At 54.2% G+C, this 22,150-nt stretch overlaps 1 protein-coding gene across 5 annotated transcripts in view; it reads right to left on the reverse strand.

Annotated features, from left to right (window-relative positions):
* The window catches only part of CHD6 (chromodomain helicase DNA binding protein 6), an 88,731-nt gene that overhangs the window by 43,659 nt on the left and 22,922 nt on the right, over positions 1-22,150 (reverse strand). For 3 of the 5 annotated variants that reach the window (XM_051803214.1, XM_051803215.1, XM_051803213.1), the window contains exons 2-3: positions 12,539-12,594; positions 1,066-1,565 (exon numbers count right to left, since the gene is read on the reverse strand). In XM_051803214.1, coding sequence (XP_051659174.1) covers positions 1,066-1,565; positions 12,539-12,571 — 533 coding nt within the window. In that variant the 5' untranslated portion in view covers positions 12,572-12,594. Of the gene's footprint in view, positions 1-1,065; positions 1,566-11,881; positions 11,977-12,538; positions 12,595-22,150 lie in introns of all 5 variants that reach the window. The other 2 variants (XM_051803212.1, XM_051803216.1) reach the window with 2 other exon arrangements.

The raw sequence follows: 22,150 nt of genomic DNA on the forward strand, positions 1-22,150 counted from the left end.
GGAAGACCCAGGGCTCAGTCCTCGCCCTGCACACATGCCCTGGGCAGCCATGGTGGTAGGAAGGTGGGCAGATCCCACTGACCGGGAAAGTCCATTCCAGAGACCATTTCCAGGGAAGTGTCCTCAAGAAGATCTACCAAATTGATGTTTTGTAACAAAGAAGGATTTTGCTGAAAAATTCCCAGCTGGCTCCTGTAGTAATTGCATTTACAGTGCAAATATATTCAGCTCATGGATTATTTACAGTACATGAGGAGGGCTCAGTTCCAGCTGATGGGCCTGCTTTGTACAGGACTCTCCAAAACCACTTATTCTCGCCAGTCCACAACAGTAAACCAAATGACAGCGGTGCTGTTGAGACCTGCTCTGCTATGTGCACACATCCCCAATTAAAAAGAGATCAGAGCTTCTGTCCAATCAGCCTGTTAATTAAAAGGATGAGGAATTAGCGGAGGCGGCAGCGCTGGGCTGTGCAGTACCAGGGAGTCCTCAGGCCTCCCCCCACCGCTGGCCAAAGCTGCCAGCACAGCTCCGCAGCTGCAAGGAGGGACAGCTCCTGCCACCTGGGAGAGGGAGCCGGAATGGGATGTGCTCCACCATCCTCCCAAACCTGAGCTGAGGGAAGGCACACTGCCAGCCCCTGGGTGTGCGGGGAGCCTCACTTGCACAGAGTCCAGGGTCATGTTTCCTCACTCACATACACTCTGCCCCAGCCCCAAAACAGGCATGACAGGTCCTCTGCCACACAGCACTTTGCTGTCCTGGTGGGACACCACCCTAAGGTCCCTTTTGCCCCAGGACACTTGGCATAACGGCCACACCAAGGAGAGGCCAAGATTCTTTGGTCCTCTTATGAATCTGGGGTCTCACAGGGCCTCATCCCCAAAAGGGCACCTGTCTGTCCTGCCTGTACATGAGCAGAGCTCACCCTGGCCTCCCAACTGGCACGTCCAGCCTGCAGCACAAGCAGCCTGCACATCCAGTGCCACTCTCCGGGCTGCAGCTCCTGCAAGCCCACAGCCCTGTCCACACCAGGCACACAGACATGGCCACACCACCACCCACCTGCTCTTCTTGGGTCTTGCTCTGGGGGCAGGCTCAGCGCTGCTCTTCTTGTCTTTAGGCTCCTTTGGGGCTTTGGGTTCCCGAGGTTTGCGAGGCTTCTTGGCCACCTCCCTCTGTTTGGGCTCCTTCGGCTTCTTGGACTCCTTCGCCTTTTTAGGCTCTTTTGGTTCTTTAGGCTCTCTCCTCCTCTTTGGTTTCACCTCCACAGCTGCTTTATCTCCCCCTTCCTGCTCTCCCAGATCCTTTTTCTTCCGTTTCTTCTTCACCCCTGTGCCCCCGCCCCCACTGTCCTGCATCCCATTCTGGGTGCTCGTCCGCTTCTGGGGAGCCCCACCGGGCTCCTCCTTTGGGCACTGGCACTGGCTGCCCGTGTTCGTGCCCGTCACTGTCACCTGGTGGGGCACCTCGTCCTGCTCCTCGCTGCTGGCAAAGGTGTCCTGTGTCTTGCACTCCCAGGCAGACGACATTGGGGAGAGGCTCAGCGTTTTTAAGGTCAGCGGCTGCAGAGAGAACAGAAAGGCAGTGAGTGAAGCAAATGGCACAGTTGGAAACAGCAGGTGCTGCGGGTGGAACTGCAGCCCCACGAGGCTCCAATCCCCCAGTGCAGCACAGCAGTGTCCCTCAGCACATGGGGACTATGGCTCATGGCCACCACGGGCAGACACAGCTCAACAGGGAGGACGTCCCTTCCCTGCCCAATGGAAGTGACAGAGAGAGGCCTTTTGGCCTCCCCACCAGCCCACACAGGTCCCAAGCTGGCCCCAGTGCGTGCCCCAAACACAGCCCTGCCTTCGATCGGACACTTCAGACCTCACTCTGCTGAGGCCAGAGAGACCCTTGTGCCCAGGCCACCTCCTGCCTGTTGCCCAGAGATAAGGATTGTCCCGACAGGGCAAGGAGAGGAAATTAAGGATGCCTTGCAGCCTGCAACAAGTGGGCACCAGCTCCATATGGGGCAGACCTTGGGGCAAAAGAGGGTTAGACTGGCACCTCTCCCGGGAGCTGCTGAGTGCTGGGGCTCCCTCCAGCCCAGGAGAGCAGAGCTGCCCTTCCTGCTACAGCTTCACTTCCAGAGAACTTTCCAGCACTGAACATTGAAAGGAATTCAGCTGCCTCCCTGGCATGCTTGGCTGCAGCAGGCACGACCAGACAGCAGCATTCAGGGGCCCAGCTCTGCTCGAGTAGCCTGGTAAAGGCCCAGGCTCATGAGCAGCAACCTTGACTCCTTGAGAGCAGCCCAGGCCAGGGAGACAGCCCAAGGAAGGGAGCTGTGGGTGACAATTCACAGTCAGAACAAGAAACATCTCTTACAGCAGCTGCCAAAGCAGGAGAGAGCAAGGGTTGCACAAAGGACTGGGCAGAAGTGCAGTTGTGTGCAGTAAGGACGGGGAGAGGAAAAGGTCGTTCTCAGCTTCAGCTGCTCAACCGGTCAGTTCCCATCCCCAGTGCCCTGGCACAGGCAGCACCCCGGTCAGCCCACTGCATGCTCTCCTCCCTGCCTGTGACCAGAGGCCACTGGAGAGCAGCTAAGGCCACGTCCAGCACCGATCCCGTGTGGCACTGCTGGGATACCTCCAGGTGCCCAGGCAGGTCTCTGCCCACTGCCCTGGCAGCAAGAGCAGTCTGAGCTGCTCCTCTGACCACACAGTGGCAGAGCAAACCCCACAGCTCTCACAGGAGATGGCAAACTTCTCACCCACAACCACCTGATTAGCTCCTCTTTTAATGCACAGCTCAGCCACGAGCAGAGGGAAGCAGCAGCCACTGCTGGGCTGGCTCATTGAGGGGCTGGCAAAGCAGCACCAGACCAAGCCCAGCAGCATGACCAGTGCTGGAAAGCTGGTCCTGTGGTGGCTGGTGGCTGTGTCATGAGATAAGATATGGGCCCATCCTGCCAGCCTGGAGGTGGTACCTCCTCGTAGGGAGGCTGTGGGGCAGCAGGTGAGTGGCCCAGGAGGCGCCGGGCAGCACTGTGCCTGTGGGGACAGGGGCAGTGCTCGCCCTGGCACCCCACACCCACAGCTGCCCCAGGCCAGGGGTGCTGGTTCCTTCACAAGCCACTTCCCTGGTGCTGAGGTGCCAGTGATTCTGGCAGCAATGCCTGGCCCTGCAGAACCCCAGCACCATCCAGTTCCTCAGGTACTTCAGAGCTGTGGGAGAGAATGTAAATCTTTACATCTTACAGGCTGAGGGCTGGAGCCCATCCAGGGTGGTCTAGACACAGGGTGCTTTGTACACTTGGATTTCTGATTTGGATTAGATAAAAGCAGTAAATGAAACAGACTGCAAGGGGGCAATGCCCCTGCAGCCACCCACGAGTGGGGCTGCAGGCTTGGCTGGCATTGGTCAGCACCCCTGCCCTGCCTGCAGTGCTCTGCCCTGGCCCTTGCTGCTGTCTTGGGATGGGGGAGAGCAAACATACCACCACATGGACCAGCCATCAAAGGGCACCCAAGCAATTGACGGGAATATATTCTGGGCCAGGAGAAAATCAGCACTATAGATGCTGCCTCCGAGCCCACTGGCTGTGCAACAAGATCAGTCTCAGCCTTGCATTCCTCAGATCTCACAAGCTGAGGGTCAGCTGGAACAATTTGGAATCATAGAATCACAGAATGGCCTGGGTTGGAAAGGACCTTACAGATCATCTAGTTCCACCCCCTGCCATGTTGCTCAGAGCCCAATCCAACCTGGACTTGAACACTCCCAGGAGTGGAGCAGCCACAACTTCTCTGGGCAACCTGTTCCAGTGTCTCACCACTCTCACAGCAAAGAATGTCCTCCTAATATCTAATCTAAACCTACTCTCTCTTAGTTTGAATCCATTTCTCCTTGTCCTGTCACTACATGCTCTTGTAAAAAGCCCCTCTCCATCTTTCTTGTAAGCCCTGTTTAGGTACTGGAAGGCTGCAATTATGTCAACCTGAAGCCTCCTCTTTTCCGGGCTGAACAAACTGAATTCTCTCAGCCTTTCCTCATAAGAGAGGTGCTCCATCCCTTTAATCAACCTGGTGGCCTCCTCTGAACTTGCTCCAACAGGTTCATGTCTTTCCTGTGCTGAGGATCCCAGACCTGGAGGCAGCACTGTAGGTGGGGTCTCACCAGAGCACAACAGAAGGGCAGAATCACCTCCCTCATGCTGCTTTTGATGGAGCCCAGGACATGGCTGTTTTCTGGGCTGCTAGTGCACACAGATGGGGAATGTCCAGCCTCTCATGCACCAGCCCTCCCAAATCCTCCTCAGCAGGGCTGCTTTTGATCTGTTCATCTCCCAGCCTGGATTGATACTGGGGGTTGCCCCGACCCAGGCTTCCTTAAAGATCCAGCTCTGTTCCACTCCGTTGTCCCAGAGGGCAGTCTCCCAGGGGATCCCACTGACAATCTCCCTGAAGAGCGTGCAGTCTGCTTTCCTAATGCTCAGTGTCAGTGCCTTGCCCTGGGATCCCTGTTGGCATCAGGCCTGCTGTGTCCCAGGAGCAGTGCTGGTCCCAGTCAGCAGCACTTGCCTCCAGCTGGAGCAGCCAGAAGCCTCTGGCACAGGCTCTGCCATGAACAGGCCATCAAATGCCAGCCTGTGGGACCAGGCTCTTGGCCCGGGCTCGCACGGGCAGCAGACACACAGAGGGCAGGGAGACCAGGCTGCTTCCCACCAAGCGCAGGCAAGTTGCTGCCAGCCCAGAAATCCTACTGCTCCCAAGGCTTCCTGGTTTGTCTTGAAAGGAAAATGCTCCATGTCATGCTTCTGAAGTCCACAGCAAGCTCTGGCCATCCACACAGGACTGTGTTGCCAAGTACAGTTTGCCATGAGAGCCTGGCTCACTGCCACGAGCCAGGGAATGGGCTTTTTCTACTTCCCCTTGATGAGGTTCAGTTTATCCTGGCCTCTTGTCAACAGGAAAAGACTAAGAAAGCAGTGCCAGCCTTATCTGTGCTCCTGCATGGCTCCAGAGCACCCTTACCACTTGCCTGCAGCAGCCTGGCTGGTTCTTTGTGCCAGGCAGGAGCTTACTGTGCCCGTGCTGCTGCCCCAGGGAACATCATCCCTACTTCCAAAGGATGAGAGGCTGAAGGGCTGGTGTCACACTGATGGGGACACAGCACTGCAGGGAGGCTCTGCTGCAGCAGCAACCTCGGCCTGAGTGGCCTGAGACACGTCTCCATGAGCCACCAGGCTCATGGTGGGAATGGGCTACAGGGCATCTTGTCTGCAGCAGTGGCCAACAGCGACATGGGGAAGGAACACACGCAGCTGCAGGAGCCTAAACCTGGCAAACCGTACCCCTGGGACGCTCCTACAGCAGGTGGGCAAGACAGGCTGCTCTGCGCTGCTCTGCACCAGCTGGGGATGCTCTAGGCCTGTGCTCTGACCCTGAGGGGGCAGGAGTGGGGCAGGGCAGGCAGCACCTCTGTGCCCCATCTGCCCAGGCTGGCCCAGCTCAGGATGTCCAGCGACAGGCTGCACCCAAACAATGACAAACCCACCTGTAACCCCGGGTGTCAAAGCACCCAGGGGCATTCAGTACTACAGACTCATAAGGGATGGGGGAAACCCAAGAATTTTGTTTAAATCCTGCTGCCCTCCTAAGTGGCTTCTACTTCTCAGGGTATGAGAGGGTCTCCATGTCACCCACTCCGTACAATTCAGTTTTGCCGTCCTCTCCCTGCAGAGCTCTCCTGGCCCAGCTAAGGTACAGGTGACACGTCACCCTCTCCTCACAGGCGGAGTGGCCAGCTCTCAGACCACCTGCCTTATCTTGTTCTGCACCTCTTCCAACCCCATGGGCTATGGGGTGGCAATAGGAAGCACGTAGCATCAGAGGTACCACAGCACAGCAGGAGGGTTTCTGCTCTGCTCCTTCTCCCTTTACAAACCACTGAATACACCTCTGGAACAACCTGTAGGCAGACACCAAACTCTCTGCCAGCATTTTACAGTCTCCTCCATGAATAGGGACAGCCTCCAGTGACGACATGTGCATGGCTGGTTCCCCCAAGGCTTTACTGGGCACACTCTGAAACTTTTCTCAACTTTTCAGTCTCCATTTCCATTTCGGCATCTCAGATGACTGCAGGAATCAGCCAGCACCTTTCTTCCCCAGTCCACACTGTGAAAGCTGCAACACCTTCCCTGTATTTTGCTTCCTTGCCTTTAACCAGTCACTAATTTACAGAAAGAGCTTTTGTCAGGACAATGCTTCTTTAAGAGCATTCAGTGAGAAACTTCCTCAACAGCTGGTTGGAAGCCCATGAGCCCTGCACCAGCCCAGCCCGACTTCAGTCCTGTGATCCAGTTATCTTTAAAACCCCTGGCAGATTGGAAGGACTAACTCTGCTTTGCAAAAGCCATGCTGACTATTTATCAGTGTAGTATTTTCAGAAATAAAGTGTTTATTATAATTCCTAACTATTTACTCAATACCCAAGTGAACCTATTGGCCTCTAGTTTCACATTTACTCCCCCCTTCCCTTCCTGATGGGCAATGCCCCAAACATTATGAGCAATTCCCAAATATCATCAGGCTCCTTTACAATTCTGGAGTAAACACCATCAAAGCAGGTGGCTTGCGTTACTTTGCTCAAAAATGTCTTTATCAAACCCTTTAATTTAAGGGTAACTCTTTGATGCCTCTGGCATCAGGGATGGCTCTGGGTAGGGAGCCTTCCTGACTGAGCTGTTCTGCCAGTGCTGCGTTTCCACAAGCCCTCATTCAACGCCTTATTTACCCTGTGACTCCTCTTAAAGGCTTTTTAGTCCTGAGATGGTTGGAAAAAGATTTGCTATTAGATTCTGTGTCTTTAGTGGTTCCTAAAAATATATGTAGTCCTGCCTTGCTACAGGTTTACTTTTAAATTCACAGAGTTTGTCTCCTTTTTCTTACTACTTTTTTTTAACTGAAGAGAAACATCATTTTCCATTCAACTGCCCCTTCTACATGTCTTTGTACATGCCTACCTAAGCACACAGCTTTTTTGCTTCTGGGGTATTTTGCAGTGGGGGAGAAGTAAAGGTCATGATTCCAGGTTTTGGCAGGTGATGCCCATCTCTAAACGTCTGGCAGCCAATACAAGCAGCCTCCGCTTCCTCAGAACACTTTTTATCCTTAGAACCCTGCCTTTGCACTGTCTCTCAAGTGGCATTTTTTTGGTGATGATTGTAATGATTTCACGTTTCCATAGTACACTTTAATGTAATGTTTGTAAGTTTTTTTATTCACAGAGGAATCTTCTATAAATTACATTTCATACAGTCCCTCAGCATCCGCTGCAGCACCAAGTCTTGTCCCATGTGTCTAACTAGTGTCAAAGAGAAGATCAGAGCAAAAATGTTTGAAACTTCCCCCGAGAGCCGTGGAGGCTAACAGAGAGCACTTATAATTGCACAACCCATTTTAGGGCAAAGCCAGGGTCAGGGTGGGCCTTAACAGTGTGCTTTCTTTAACTTGAAATTCGTTTCATTTATAGTCTCAATTTGATTCCTGAGTTTTTATTCAGGGGTGGGGGGAAAACACCACTAGGAGATGGGAGACAAAGCTGCTCCTACCTCAGGTCCTCGAAGGGCTCCCTCCTCTCTCCCAAACTGCTGAGCCTGCGAGACGCACCAGCCACCCCAGCCCATGAGGGTCACACAGCACCCCTGACCCTCTCCGAGCCCTCCAGCAAAGTTGGGCTCACAGGGATGTAAAGGGACTGTTTACAAACTCTACTTGGCACATGTGCAGGAGCTCAGGAGCAGTGAAGCTCAGCATACCTGCTCAGGGCAAGGACCAGCTCAGGCCAGTGGGACTGCCTGTGGTCTGAGCCAAGTATGAAACCCTCGCCTTCTCCCTCACCTGCCTGCGCCACATACCTGCAAAGGGAAGAGCAGAGAAGAGGAAACTGCAAAGAGAAGGGGGGTGGGGAAGAAGGAGGGAACTGGGGGTAGGACAGTGCAGTTAGGGACAGGGGGCCAGGATGACACTAGTCCTAAGAAGCAAGTGAGACTGGAGAGCAGCAGGCAGCTTTGGGTGAAGACAAGAGAAAACTGGGCCCAAGCACCTGGGAGAGGTACAGCGGGAGAGGTACAGCAGAAGAGGTCAGGCTTGGCTGGATGGGGCAAAAGATTCTGCACCTTTTGCCCAGCCAGGGGGGAATCATCACACATCCAGAGCCCTGTTCCCTCCATGGCCTGTGAGACCCTGACTCGAGGCCACAGCTGAGAACTTCTCATGGTTATAGCCAAGAACAGATCCAGCTGCCCTGGCTACTAGGCTCAAGACAACATCCACACAACACACTCTTGCTGGGCAGTGTGACCACAGCCAGCAGCAGTGGCCATGCCACATGCCACCTTGCATCCAAATGCCAGGACCATTCAAACCCCATTTGCTGCAGGCTTGGCCAGGCTTTTCTACAGTCCACCAGGAGAGCCCCAAAGAAGCCCTGCATTTGGGTCTAGGGCATGGCTTAAACCCCAAAGAGATTTGTTCTGTACATGGAGTGTCCACAGGGACCCTGACTGCAGAGGCCATCAAAGGTTTCCATGCTCTTTAGGCAGAGGTTGATGCCCAGGTGTGGCCCAGCACCCTTGCTGCTTGGCTTCCCCCCACAGCACTGACCAAAGCCACCGTCCAGGCTGCCACTGCACCCACAGCCCAGGATGGGCACCGTGACACAGCTCTGCCTCCCTGAGATGGTCACACTGCCTGCCCCCAGCCCAGTTTCTCTGCACAGCTGGCTGCAGAGCCCGACGGGAGCAGAACAGGCAGCTTCTTTCACAGAGGGTTCTGGCAGAGCCAACCTCTGCACCCGCTGCCATCCCCGCCAGTGGCATGCACAGCATGGGCTGTTGTGTTCTCGTTGCTGGATGTCCGCACCCCTTGTTTCCAGCTCTTAATGCAATGCAGCAGAAGCTAAAAATACACAAGTGCCACCTTCCATCATGTCTCTGAGCAGGCTCTGCAGTCACCATGGGATGTGCATGACGGAGGTGGGGCCTGGCTCTGTTCCCGAGTCACTCCTCCATGATGCAGCCTTCAACAACTACGGCCAGAAAGCTCCGTCTTGTGACCAGGACAGCCCCGGCAGTAGGACATGTTTCCACTGCACTGGAACACGGCACAGGTGGGGCAGAGGACAACACTGCTGCCCTGGGCTGTCCAGGCTGTCCTCCCTGCTCAGTCCTCTCTGTCAGAGTGGGAAGGAAGTCAAGGAAAGAGCATGGGAAGAAAGCCTGTGCAGCCTTTGGACCATGGGGGAGGACCAGGTCCAATGTTCCTGGGTGCAAGAAAAGAGCATCCTGGCAGCTCACTGCTCCCCCTGCCCTTTATCCTTACAGAGCAGGTGCCCAAAACTCTTCCATGCACCCAGCTCCAAAGGTCATCGCACCTGACAGTCTCATTGTGACAAAAAGAAGCCCAGTATGGACCAGCAGCCCACGGACACACCTGGGACAGATTCACAAGTGCCCTTGGGCTCGGATGGCTCCTGTCTCCTTGCACTGCCTCTCACTGCTCAGGACCCTGCTCCTGCCCCAAGGAGCTCCAGTAACAACCCTCAGCAGCATTTGCAGCAAGCAAAGCTCACCTTTTGCTTAAACAGACCCATAAAATTTAGGAAAATCCTTCATTTTATGCAGTGAGTGCTTGAAGCAAAGGCAAGCAGAGTTCTCATAGATCCTCCCACAGGCCTCCCTGCTGGAAGGGCTGCCCAGCAGCCACACAGTGCCTGCAGCCCTGGGCTGTTCCCCACTGCATTCCCACACTGCCGGCCGCAGACCGCAGGGGATTCCCAACCACCTCCAAGCCCAGGCTGAAGAGCCAGAAGAGCCCTCCAGAAGAAGGTAGGAGCTAAGGGGTCACAGGGCTTTCAATCTCTCCATTTCCAAGAGGCAAGCTATGCTGTTCAGCTCTCACAGTCCATGCAGGATGGGAGCATTTCCATGAATGTAGAATAAGGAGATTTACAGGCACTGTGGGATAACTGCATTTATTTTAGTTCCATATTTCTCAGGTTATTCAGCAAGTCAGAGCTTGACAGAAATAAGGAATACAAGACCTTTCAGTGCCCAGGGACAACCAGGACACAGACAGGAGAGGCAGCCCAGGGAACGATGGTTTTGCTGAGCCCTCTGAGGAATCCATCGCTTGTCACTGCTCTTGGGGGTAACCAGGCACCCCTGTCTCACCTCTGCCAGCAGACAAGGCACACTGCCACGAAAACTCCTAAGTCATGAGGCAAGTGACAGGTTTCACAAGTTAGTCACAGCTTGGTGACAAATCCACCAGATTTACATGCCTGCTAAGGAAGAAGAGTCACGCAAACACAGACCCCGCCTGTGCTAACAACAGCCCCTCAGACGGTGCACCAGCTGGCAGTGCCCAGGAACTCTGTGCAGGCAGAGTGGCACTGCTGCGGGGGGCACCAAGGGGGCACAGAGAGGGGCTTCCTTCCCAGACAGCCCAACTCTCCAGCCCAGGTTTCCCAATCCACTGGCAGTGGACATGGCATGACAAGGCATTGGCCCAGGGCAGCCAACAGCTTGGCAAAGCAAGAGAGGACATGCATTACTTGTTCCCAAAGGCAGCTGGCAGCTCTCCTGCCATCCCTCAGCAATATGATGGGTGCCAGCATTTTGCCAGCCTTTTCACCCATGGGCTTGAACCTACACCTACATGACAACCAACATGGAGCTTCCGCCGGTGAGAGGCTGGCAGGGAGACACACATGGAAACGCATGACCCTTGAGAGCCCTGGGAACCACACAAGCATCTCATTTTCTCCAGAGACTGCTGAATGGAAGGCAACAGCCTCCTTGGTGCCATGAGAAGTCTGTTTACAAGGTGTGGGAGCTCCTGGGCTCAGGTGTGCAGAGTGATGTGGAATGGCACCTCCTGCTAGTTCTGCCCTCAATGCCACTCTGCTGAGCGTGACAGGGAGCCCTTCACCACTGCAACCAGAAACCTGCAGTGCCCCCAGGAGCCCTGCTTGGCCAGGCTTTCTTCCAAACGCCAAACTTGGGAACACTGCAGCCCACCCCGCGACATGCTGCAAGGATTGTCCTACACTGCTGCTGTCTTCAAGAGCTCAAGAGATGAGCAGCTGGACTTCTGCCCCTCCCTGCTCACACTGGCATGTCTTTATCTCCCTCACAGATTTTATCTTCAGGGGCAGTTACACAAAACAATTCAGCAGTTGAGCCCTCTAGAATCTCCAAATGCTGGTGGAAGGTGGTTCTGCTGTGCTTAAAACCCACATCATCTCAGCAATCACATTTCCATAGCAGTCAAACCTGCTATTATTTGCCCAATGAGTGGTGTGGACTTCTTACCTGGGCTTCACTACCAGAGCAGGGAGATCACAGACCCATCCCCTAAAGCACCTCACTCTCCTCCAGGCCTTGCCCTGCCCCATCAGGAGCGATCCAGCCGTGCTGGTATGCAAGACCTGCCACGCTCCCCTTCTCCTCCTCACATTGAAGCTGGCTCTGCTTTTTCACAGCATCTTTAGGACACACTGATAAGCTCACTACTTCCCACAGTACTGGTGGTCTGTCCACACACACCTTCCAATATCCACAGCAGTTGCTTTGCTGCAAACCCAGAACAGCACACTCACCTCTTCCAAACCCTTCCCTCCCTTCCTCCTCCCATCACCCTGCCATGGTGGTGTGATCTGGAGTGCCCTGAGCAGCACACGCTGCTTTCAGAGCTGGTTAGAAATGGTACCGGCTCATGCTCTCAAAGAGATTTATTCCTTAGCTCTGTGTTCAATTTAATGGTTTCCCATTAAAAGCAGCACAGACACAAATTAGCTCTGGGCAGACCAGTTTGTTTTATACCTCCAGCAATATTTCAGCCCTGCAGGCAGAGCAAGGCTCCACACATGTAACAGGTCCTTTCCCCTCAGCAGAGCGCCGACGGTCAGGATCTTCCCCTGCAGATGGTTAATACAGAGACCACTGGCTCATAAATCTCCTCTGGGAGCAGCAGGTTGTTAAGATCTGATGCAGCAATTCAGAAATGGCAGCTTGGTGGGATGGAATTTTTTCTGAGTAAAGGAAGAAGATTCCCTGGCCAAGCTCACACAGCTCCCAGGCATGATCTTCCCCAACCTCCCAGCTGGTGTTAGTCCTTTGGTATCATGTTAGTAACTGTAATCACAGCAAATGTGTGGTTTTGTAATAAGATACCACCAAGAACCAATACTATGGGCTTCGAGGCAAAAGAAGGGCTGCTCCTTCACTGGGGACAGCACCAAATCAAGAACACTTCCACTACTGAAGACAAAACCCACCTTGATCAATGGCCCGCTCTGGGTTGCAGCTCAGATGAAATCTCAAGGTGCTGAGTTGCAACCTTGTCTGGAAATGCAAGAACCTTTCCCCACCCTGGCCTCCTTCCCACCACCCATCAACTGCAACAATTCCCACAAAGCACACAGGACATGGTCCCCAGCCTTGCCAGCTAAGTTGGGAGAAGGAGAGAGGGTCACAAACCTGCTTTTCTTTTTTCTGTATTTTCATTATCATCAAATCTGGGATGAATGTTATTTCTGCAAGACACAACACAAAAAAAAATTCACAATGACGAGACTGGTGAACCTGAGGCACTCCATCCTTCCACTCACCCCTCCAGGAGGCCAAGCCAACCCCAGTGCTGCCCAGAGCAACAAAGCTGACAGAGCAAAACACTCTCAGGGACAGCTCTGGGGACATCTGCTCTGCTGAGCCACGGCAAGGAGCCCAACCACAGACCTCCCCACAGCTCGGTGCTACCTGAAACCCACTGGGCAAGACCAACCTGGCAGTCACAGTCTCAGCAAGAAGTGGTGCACCCAGGGCCAGCAGAGAACACATTCCAACTCCCCAGAGCCCCAGATACATCCCAGGCCCCACTGAGAGACTTATTGGATGCCAAAAGCTCTGCAGCAAGCAGGGGGACACAGTAAATAAACAAAGCACTCTGCCAAGCAGCAATAACAGCAGAAGGAGACACAGAGAGGATGCAGGAGCTTGAGGCAGGCTGCAAGCCCTGTGACCACGACCAGGGGAGAGCTGCTATGGGGATAAGGATGGGGCAAGCAAGGAGGGGAAGAGAAATGCTGGCAGACAGCATCTCCCCACGAGCTGCAGCAGCCCTAGCGCAGCACTGGGGCTGGCTGTGTCCTCAGGCCTGTGCCCCTGCAGCACTGGAGGATGCTGTGTGAGCGCCCACCTCACAGCCCACAGGAGCAGATGGGCTGCAGGCAGGGGTGATTCCCAAACAACTCCCCCATAACAGGCCTGGCCAGAGGGGATGCAGTTTCAAGCCCAGCTCTCAGCAGCACCTTAGTGCCAGAGGCCTGTATGACCAGGTCCCCACACTGTCCCCCTCTGGAGGAGGGGACCGATGAGGGGTCTGTGGCAATGCAGCACACCAACAGCTCTCTGGGACAAAAAGACTGTTCCCTAAGGGCTCCTGCAACTGGTGGCTGTGGTCCAGCTTGGCCAGCAGCACGTTTTAGCTCATCTCTCCACGATGGCTACAGCTTCCTGCAGGCATGGTTGGAGCAGCTCTGCCCAAACGCAGAGACACAGCACCCAGCACACCCTCCACGGGCTGCCACTCACACTGAGGACCAGGCTGGCTGGTGAGCAGACACTCACCTGCCCAGGCCTGAGTCCTCTGGGGACTGGGCATAGGTTGGACACTGCCAGAGTCACAAGAAAGCTGGGCTCTCTGCCTTCCTCCTGACGGTGCCGTGGCAGTAGGGAGGCCAGGAGCAGCCCCAGAGAGGGCACACGCAGGGCCAGCATTGGAAACAGCACCAATTCCGGATGGATGGGACTACAGCTCCCCAGGATGAACATGCTGTGACAGTCAAAGGGGCAGGCTGAGGTCACAGTCCCATGCCCGTCCCACAGCAGCCTCAGCCACAGCACACACAACAGAGCTGTCAGCAGTAGATGCTTTTTGGGCAGCCGACCCTCAGCAGTTGTCTGCCCCACAGTGCCAGCAACGGGTGCCAAAGAGCTCTGAAGTATTTGACAAGTGTTTTAGACACAAATCTCACAAACACCTGCCTCTCCTTTCCCTCCTGTACCATGTAAACCCCACTCCACAAGCCATGAGCTGTCAGACTCACTGGGCACGAGGGCACAGCTCCCACCACCTCCAGCCCACAGGCCGGCCCCAGAGACTCCCCATCATGTCTCCCCTCCCCAGCAGGAGCACCCTGCTAGGCCCAAACCTTACCAAAACCCAACAGGCCCTACAGCTGGGCAGTGCTTAGGCCAGCATGAGGGGACTGATTCTGCGTGCAGATGCTGGTCCATGGCACACACCCACCACACCAAGGAGAAGAGGCAAAGGGTTCTAACTCTGATCCTGGCTACATGGTATGGGCCAGGCCAGCATGGCTCATTTCTAAGTCAGGCTTGGTGGGAGCAAGGCAAAGCACCCAGTGCCACCACCTGAGCAGGGAGGAGTTTGATGGTATCTGTGGACAGGATGAACAGGACTTCTTTCTCATGACTAAGCCTGTCATGCTGTACTGCTCCAAATGTGCCCCAGAAGGGCCCAGAGGACACAGGGCTGGAAGACATGCAGCTGCAGCAGAGGCGCCCTCCAGAAAGGACCAGGCAGAGATTTCAGTGGCCACAGCAGCTCAGAACAATCCTGCTGGGATCCAGCAGAGAGCAGTCCCATCCCAAGGGTGTGCCTGCAGCCAGAAGTGTTGGAGACCTGGGTTTGGTTTGTCTTTCACGGTGGCTTCTGTGCTGCAGGAGGCTCCAAGGCGCTCAGCTTACCCCTCCCTGCCAGCAGCACTCAAGTGCACTGGTCTTACCCCATCAGCCCCTGCTGGCACCCAGTAGGGCCTGCCAGGGCCCACCCAGTCCCTCCCACCTCCCAGGACAGGAGTTGCTCTTGCCCTGGTTCTGCTTCCCAGCCCTTCACTCACAGATTTTAGAATTACAGAATATGCTGAGTTGGAAGGGACCCATCAGGATCATCGAGTCCAACTCCTGGCCCTGTGCAGGACACCCCGAGAACAATACCATGTGCCTGAGAGTGTTGTCCAAATGTTTCTTGAACTCAGACAAACTTGGTGCCATGACCACTTCCCTGGGGAGCCTGTTCCAGAGCTCAATCAATTTTCTTCTGTTCTTTCCATCATCAAAAGGCTGTGAGGTCCCTTAGAGCCCTGTAAAGGCATGGTATCCTTTCTGTGCTCAGGGAGCTCTCCCCACTACTTCCCTGCCCCAAAGATTCGCTCCCTGACACTTTTGACTAAGTGCCTGGATCACCCCTTGGCAGACACCGAGGGCTTCTGCAGGCCAGCCCCAGGACAGAGCTCACACCATCCAGTCAACCTCCAGGCTGCAGGCTGAGCCCTGGCACCTGCCATTATGATGCCTGTGCATGTCTCCAGCTGACACAGCTGTGGGGATAGCACCAGGATGGGATCCAGCAGCACAGGATTCTCCCAAGACAGTAGAGCAGGACATTGGTACATCCAACCACACCCCTCCACCAACTGCTGCATCTCACCAGTGCAGCTCTGTCCACCTCCGATGCCCGGGGCAAGGCCAAAGTGAGCCCAGAGAGGGCACTTGTGGCCCTCTGATCCCATCCCAGAAGAGTGAGGGTTCCACATGGAGCACACCAGAGGTTTCATCGAGACCCATGAAACACCAGGGAAGGAGAAAGGCTCATACATTGTCTGTATGGCAGCAAAACTTCCAGCAAGCTAAACTCAAGATAAATACCTTGCTACAAGTTCCTCAGCATGGGGCTAGCCCAGGCTGGAAGTCTCTTGTTGTGTGGCCTACAAGAGGCCTATCACTCAGCTCTGGGGTTTCAGGACTTTTATTTTTAAACAAAAAAGTCAAATAAAAAATCATATATTGTGGATCACACGCATTCAGTGGCCCAGGTCCCTCCTGTACAGTGTTAGCACAGGCAGCTGCAGCTGCCCAAAGAGGGCTGAAGGATACCAAGACACTTGGTGCTGCAGTGAGCAAGTGGCCCAACTCTGTTACCTCCAGAGCCCAGCAAGAGCTGCAGGGCCCTGCTGCCATCAGCCCTGGTGGCTGTCCTGCAGTCCTGGCCTCAGCTGCTGTTCTGGAACCACCCCACCCGTTCCCAGGGCCCCAGTGCTCCAGCTAGGGCAGGATCTCAAGCAGGGGACACTGGGCCAGCAGGATAATGGCTGCAGGCAGGGAAGGGCAGTCAGCACTGCGAGCCAGCTGCTCAAGGGACCGAGCTTTAGCCTTGCTTCATGAGCCTTGTCACCTGCAGCAGGAGGCCAGGCACAGGTTCTGCACCGGGACAGCAAGCAGGCAGCTGGGTGATGCTGCAGGTCCAGTGCTCCCAGGATCGGCTGTGTGGGGCAGGGATGTTCCTGGGCTCTTCCTGGCCCAGGAAGCAGAGCTGGGACCCCACTGCCAAAGCAGCCCTCTGCCTGCAGCCTGCCGTTCTCCTTCCCAGGGCACCTCTGGACCAGGCTGGGGCAGGGTAACCTACCCGCCCATTCCTAGTATCTGTTTTCCCCTAGGAGTGCAACACAACTCATGAACAACTTTTCCCAGGTTAAAGTCAGTATCAGGGAAAGCCTTTGGCAGTTCCCTGAGTGCAGCAGGCTGCAGACCACCCCTGGCTTTAGGGGTTTACAAGAGGCAGGGCAGAAGCCCAGGCACGTGCGAGCCAAGCACGGCTGGCAGCACTGGCACAAGCAAGAGAGAAGGAGCTCTTGGCCAGCCCTCTGGCACGCTCTGAATGAGCATCCGGACCAGAGGGGACAAGGGCACGGGTTCAAGAAAGGACATGGGAGAACAGAGCACAGGAGGAGGTTTTTTCATGACAGAAGCAGAATGGTCACTTCTCAGCACACACCTTTGTTTCTACTCAGGTTCACACCCAGGAATGAGCTGTGGGAGACACAAGTGAACCCAGAAGGTGCCCTGCACAGTGCCTGCTCTGACACCAGCAGGAGGCAGCTACTAGGCTATGTGCCTCCTCCTCTCAGCAGCAAGGGCTGCTCACAGCCACAAAAAGAACCACTCTGGCCCTTGGAAGTGAAGTGTCAAGCAGTCCTCACCACTGGCCACAGCCCAGGACAGACTGTGCCTCGAAAGTGCTTGGCTCAGGCCACAGTCGGCATTAGATAGACAGAAACAGAGCAGACAGACTTCCCTCTCTCTCAAAGAGCCAGGAGGAAACATCTATACATCTTTCTTCTTCTGTCTGTTCCCACGTACATCACCTTGAACATACCATGCTCTACCCAGGTATTATAGGCAGTCACGTCCCATCGCTGTCAGAGCTCAGCTGCTTGGCACAGCAAGCCAGGACAGGGCCAGGCCAGCCCATGGCAGGGCAGTCCCATGCTCAGCAGCAGTCCCAAGGCAGCAGACAGGTCTTCTGCATGCTCCACCCTCTCATTACACGTACACAATAGAATCACACTCACCCTGCAACTGTGTCTTTCCGTAGCACTGAAGCCAGCGTGTGCATGTCTTGATAAAACAAGGCTGGGATCCAGAGAAGATCCAGTTAGATCCAGAGAAGACAGTTTAACCTCAAGATGTGCTTGATCTGCTTGAGGGTAGGAAGGCTCTACAGAGTGACCTGGACACACTCCATCAGTGGGCTAAGGACAGCTGTGTGAGGTTCAGTAAGGCAAGTGCCAGGTCACAGCAACCCCACACAGTGCTACAGGCTGGGGGAGGAGTGCTTGAGAACTGTTGGGCAGAAAGGGACTTGGGGATGCTGGTTGACAGCCAGCTCAATATGAGCCAGCAGTATGCCCAGGTGGCCAAGAAGGTCAATGGCATCTTGGTCTGTATTAATAACAGCACAGCCAGCAGGACCAGGGAAGTGATCATCCCCCTGTACTTGGTTGGCACTGGTGAGGCTGCACCTCGAGTACTGTGTTCAGTTGTGGACCCCTCACTTTAAAAAGGACGTTGAGGTGCTGGAGTGTGTCCAGCACAGGGCAAGAAGGCTCGTGAAGGACCTAGAGAACATGTCTTATGAGGAATGGTGGAGGGAGCTGGGTTTATTTAGTCTCGAGAAGAGCAAGCTCAGGGGGACCTCACTGGTCTCTGTAACTCTCTGACAAGAGGTTGTATGAGGTGGGGGCCGGTCTCTCCTACAGTGCCGGCAGTGAGAGGACCAGAGGGAATGGCCATAGGCTGAGACAGGGGAGATTCAGATTAGATATTAGAAAAAGATTTTTCACTGTATGGATGGTCAGGCATTGGAACAGGTTGCCCAAGGAGGTGGTGGACTCACCATCCCTGGAGGTGTTTAAGAGGTGTCTGGATCTGGCGCTGGGTGATGTGGTTTAGTGGTTACAGTGGTAGTGCTGGGTGGACAGTTGATCTCAAAGGTCTCTTCCAACCCTAGTGATTCAATGATTCTAACTGAGATACCCACTCCAACCACGTGCAAAGTCATTCGAGTCCAAGGAGAGGCCCTGTAAAGTCCCCGTAAGTGTCAGGAGAGAGCCCCTGGTCTCCACACTCAGAGCTGGCTGCAGACAGGGTGCCATGAGAGGATGGCAGCACCCCAGGGCCTCGCGGGGCCCTGCTCCAGCTCCCAGGATGACATGCCATTCTGGCCTGTGGAAGGCTCCGTTAAGCTCTGTGCTGGCAGGGGCCAGAGTTACTGTGGCCAGCTGTGACTCCAGACACCAGGGAACCTGGGGCATTTAACACATTGTACTGTTCATAATCCTGTGGAGCAAACAGCTCTTGCCACCATCTCTTAGGGAACAAGCTGGACAGGAGGAAAGGGACACATTCATGTCTGCCCAGTGCTGTGGTCTGCTTTTGCCTGCTGTATCCAGATCATTCTGCCTGGTCTGAGAGCCAGGAACTTGTCCAGCATCCTGAAGAGAAGCACACTACCTGCTAGGGTGTACCACCACACTGGAATGTGGCTTTATGTGCACTGAGAACCCACTTAACTAGCCATTTCCACGCTAATTAAGTATTTGCAGATTATAAGAGAAACTCTAATCTCAAATGAGACAGCCCAATTTTCTAAATAAGCTTATGGTTTTCATATGGAGATCAACATGTTCTCACTAGCACATCATGCAAGCGCTCCAGGCTGCTAGATTCAGCTTTATTGCCACTGTTACAAGTGGGGAGTTTTCATTCTCCATGCTCAAATTTTTATGCCTTTTTATGCTTTTTAATTGACACACGTCCCACCCCTGCGCTGCCAGCCTGCAACATCCCTGCACCAGGCAGGTACCAGCGCTGTCAGCAGCCAAGGGCAAGTCCTCCTTCATGAGGTGGTGGTACGGCCTCCTCGGCAAGCCCCCGGTGCTGGGCACTGCTCATATGTCATGAGCACACCACCATGCTGGCAGGCTGACCATGCACTGGGAGCTGGATTGTTGCATTTCAATAGACAAGCAGAGCAGTGCTGAACGCTGTGTTTTGTCCCTCTCCATGAGCAGCCCAACTTCCTATGGCACGGTCTCTGCACAGCATCTGCTGCTAGCAATGACATTTAGGGTTACACAATCTGAGGCACATCAGGTCACTATCCTACTCCCTTGGATTTATTTTTATTGTTCTGAAAGCAGAAGCCATCCCTATACCAGACTGAGTCCACATCATGCCAGTATTTCCTGTCACTCCAGCCTGGGCTCCTCCAGGAGTTGCAGCATCTCTGCAGAAGCCAAAAACATTATCAGAAATTCCACAACTGAGCAAACACCAACCCAAGACCAAGCAGTGATCATGTGTTCTCCTTCTTCTACCATCATTCCCACAAGAGTGGCTCTTCTGATTCTCCTAGTTCAGAGGCTGAGGCTTGCTAACATGTGGGTCATGTGCTCCCAGTATCCTGCGGACACACACAGTGCTCCTGCCACGCAGTCCCAACATCCGTCCTCGAGCATCTGTGACAGCAACCACAGCTCACTGTGAGGAGCGACCCTTGATCTCATTTGTGCATGCAGCTCCGTCAGGACACGTCCTGCAGAGTGGTTCACCTCCATTTTCCCTCAGAAATGGGAGATCTTCTCAATATGATCTTCAGGTGGAGGAGAAAAAGAGGTGCTGAAAATGAGCTGAGAGCAAGGGCACGGAAAAGTCACAGTGGCTCTGACTAATCAGCCTGTAAAGAGAAAGATCTCCAGGGTTCGAGGAGAACTTTGAACAGGCATTGCAGAAACACACTTGCCTAGTCTGTGGGAGGAGGTCAACAAATGAAGGAAAAGGAATAAAGTCCTGAAGTGGTAACAGGGATATACCCAAAGGCATGTGTGAGCTAGTCCTCTTGGCCTGGCTTAGCCACAGTGGCATCTGAGCTGGAGTCTCAGGAGCGCAGAGCCTTGGATGGTGTGTGCCACCCAGCACCCATGTACCACATTAACTCATCCATGTGAGCAGGGACACAGGAACACAACATTTTGGGCCCACAGCACTCGGGAGTTAGCACTGCCTTTCAGAACAGCCATGAGCAGCCCCAGGGACTGCCCAGGACAAAGACATCACAGATGGGCCCCCACTGAGGATGCTTTTCAAGATCATACCTGATGGAAAGACAGACTGCCTTTGCCTACGTCCTGTTGCATGTCAGAAGGAGAGGTGGATGCTGGCACAAAAGCCAAAGTGCCTTTCCAGACTTTCCACCATGCAACATGTCTCTACCCCAAAGCATCCAATTTCTTGCTTGCTCGACACCATCTGCTGAAAATCTAGCTCTGAGCAAACAAAATGCACACTTGTGCACTCACCCTCAAGTACAACCCATGACTGATGCATGTGCTGGGCATCATAAACAGAGCACCAAGGACTCCATTTGTACGTGCAGTGCTACACCACCATCAGACTCCGGCACCTGGCCCGCAGAGAGCCACCCAGGAGAACGTGAGCACTCACATGAAGCTGAGCTAGAAGATGTTCTGGAGCAGCTGGTATACCCTTCTGCACATGGTAGGATCAGGTACCAAGCATCCAGCACCCAAGTACTGGGTAGCTAGATTCAACTCCAAGCACAACAGCACATCCCAAGCGCAGGATCTTGGCAGGACTCATGCTTTGTAGGACTTGCTTGCTCAAGAGAGGTAGCCCCACCAGCTCAGGGTCCCACTCTGCCCTTCTGCCTGCAGCACCTTCCTATCACTGTCCTGGCTGTGCCACAGATCCTTCCAGCACCCCACAGCTGAGTGCACTTCTGCAAACAAAATGGTGAGTCTCCCGAACAGAGTCTCACACATGCCAGGCAAGGATTTTGCAGCTACACAAGCAACATATCCTTCCTGGCTCATAAAAAGCTCTGAAGCATGGAAATGAAGCAGTAGGTGCTCAGACAATACCCTGACAGGCAAGTCCGCATGGGCTGCAGTTCTCCTTGCACCTTCCTTCATTGTTCTAAACCACCATGTTCCCTTGAAATTCGCTGCCCAGCTGACATTCCAGCCTGAGTGCACATTCCCTCTGCCCAGACATCTTCCAAAAGCCAAGCTATGGCATTATTCAACACCAAAGCTCCTGTTGGGGCTGTTCATATGTCACACAGCACGTCCCTGCTCCTCTGTGCTTCGGAGACCCTCCTCTCGCAGCTCTGTCCCAAGCTCCCGTGAGGGCCAGTGCTGGAACAGGAAGCCTGCTTTTCTGCACCTACCCTGCTTCTGTCTTCCTATTATTTTAGATTATACCTATATTTATATCCTATATAGGGGGCTAAAAAGATCAGAGAGGCAGCCCGGGGTGCAAAAGCAGGAGGAATGCCTCACATGCTGGACCCCAGCTCCACTGCTGCTCTGCATGCCAGGGGCTGCACTTCAGGGAAGGCCAGCCTGAGGTCAGAGAGGACTGAAGCTGGAGGTAACATGGCACTCTCCTTTCTGCACTCAACCCCCAGGAAAATCCAAGACAGAACTCTGCTTGTAGTGATCAGCAGTTCAACAGCACACCCAATGCTTCCAAGGGCTGGCATGACTGAGCAAATGGGGCAAATTCAGGAGGCTGGGGAAGGCTCAGAGGAGTCTGTGCCAGTCCCTAAGGAAAAGCTCCTCCCCAGATCTCAGATGTTTGTCCAGGATGGGGAATGCTGGGATCCACCATACCTCACTTCAGAGTACACTGCCCAGAGGAGGTCCC

Source organism: Manacus candei, unplaced genomic scaffold (assembly GCF_025592945.1).
Source record: "Manacus candei isolate 608988 ecotype Guabito, Panama unplaced genomic scaffold, ASM2559294v1 h1tg000057l, whole genome shotgun sequence".
NCBI classification, from domain to species: domain Eukaryota; kingdom Metazoa; phylum Chordata; class Aves; order Passeriformes; family Pipridae; genus Manacus; species Manacus candei.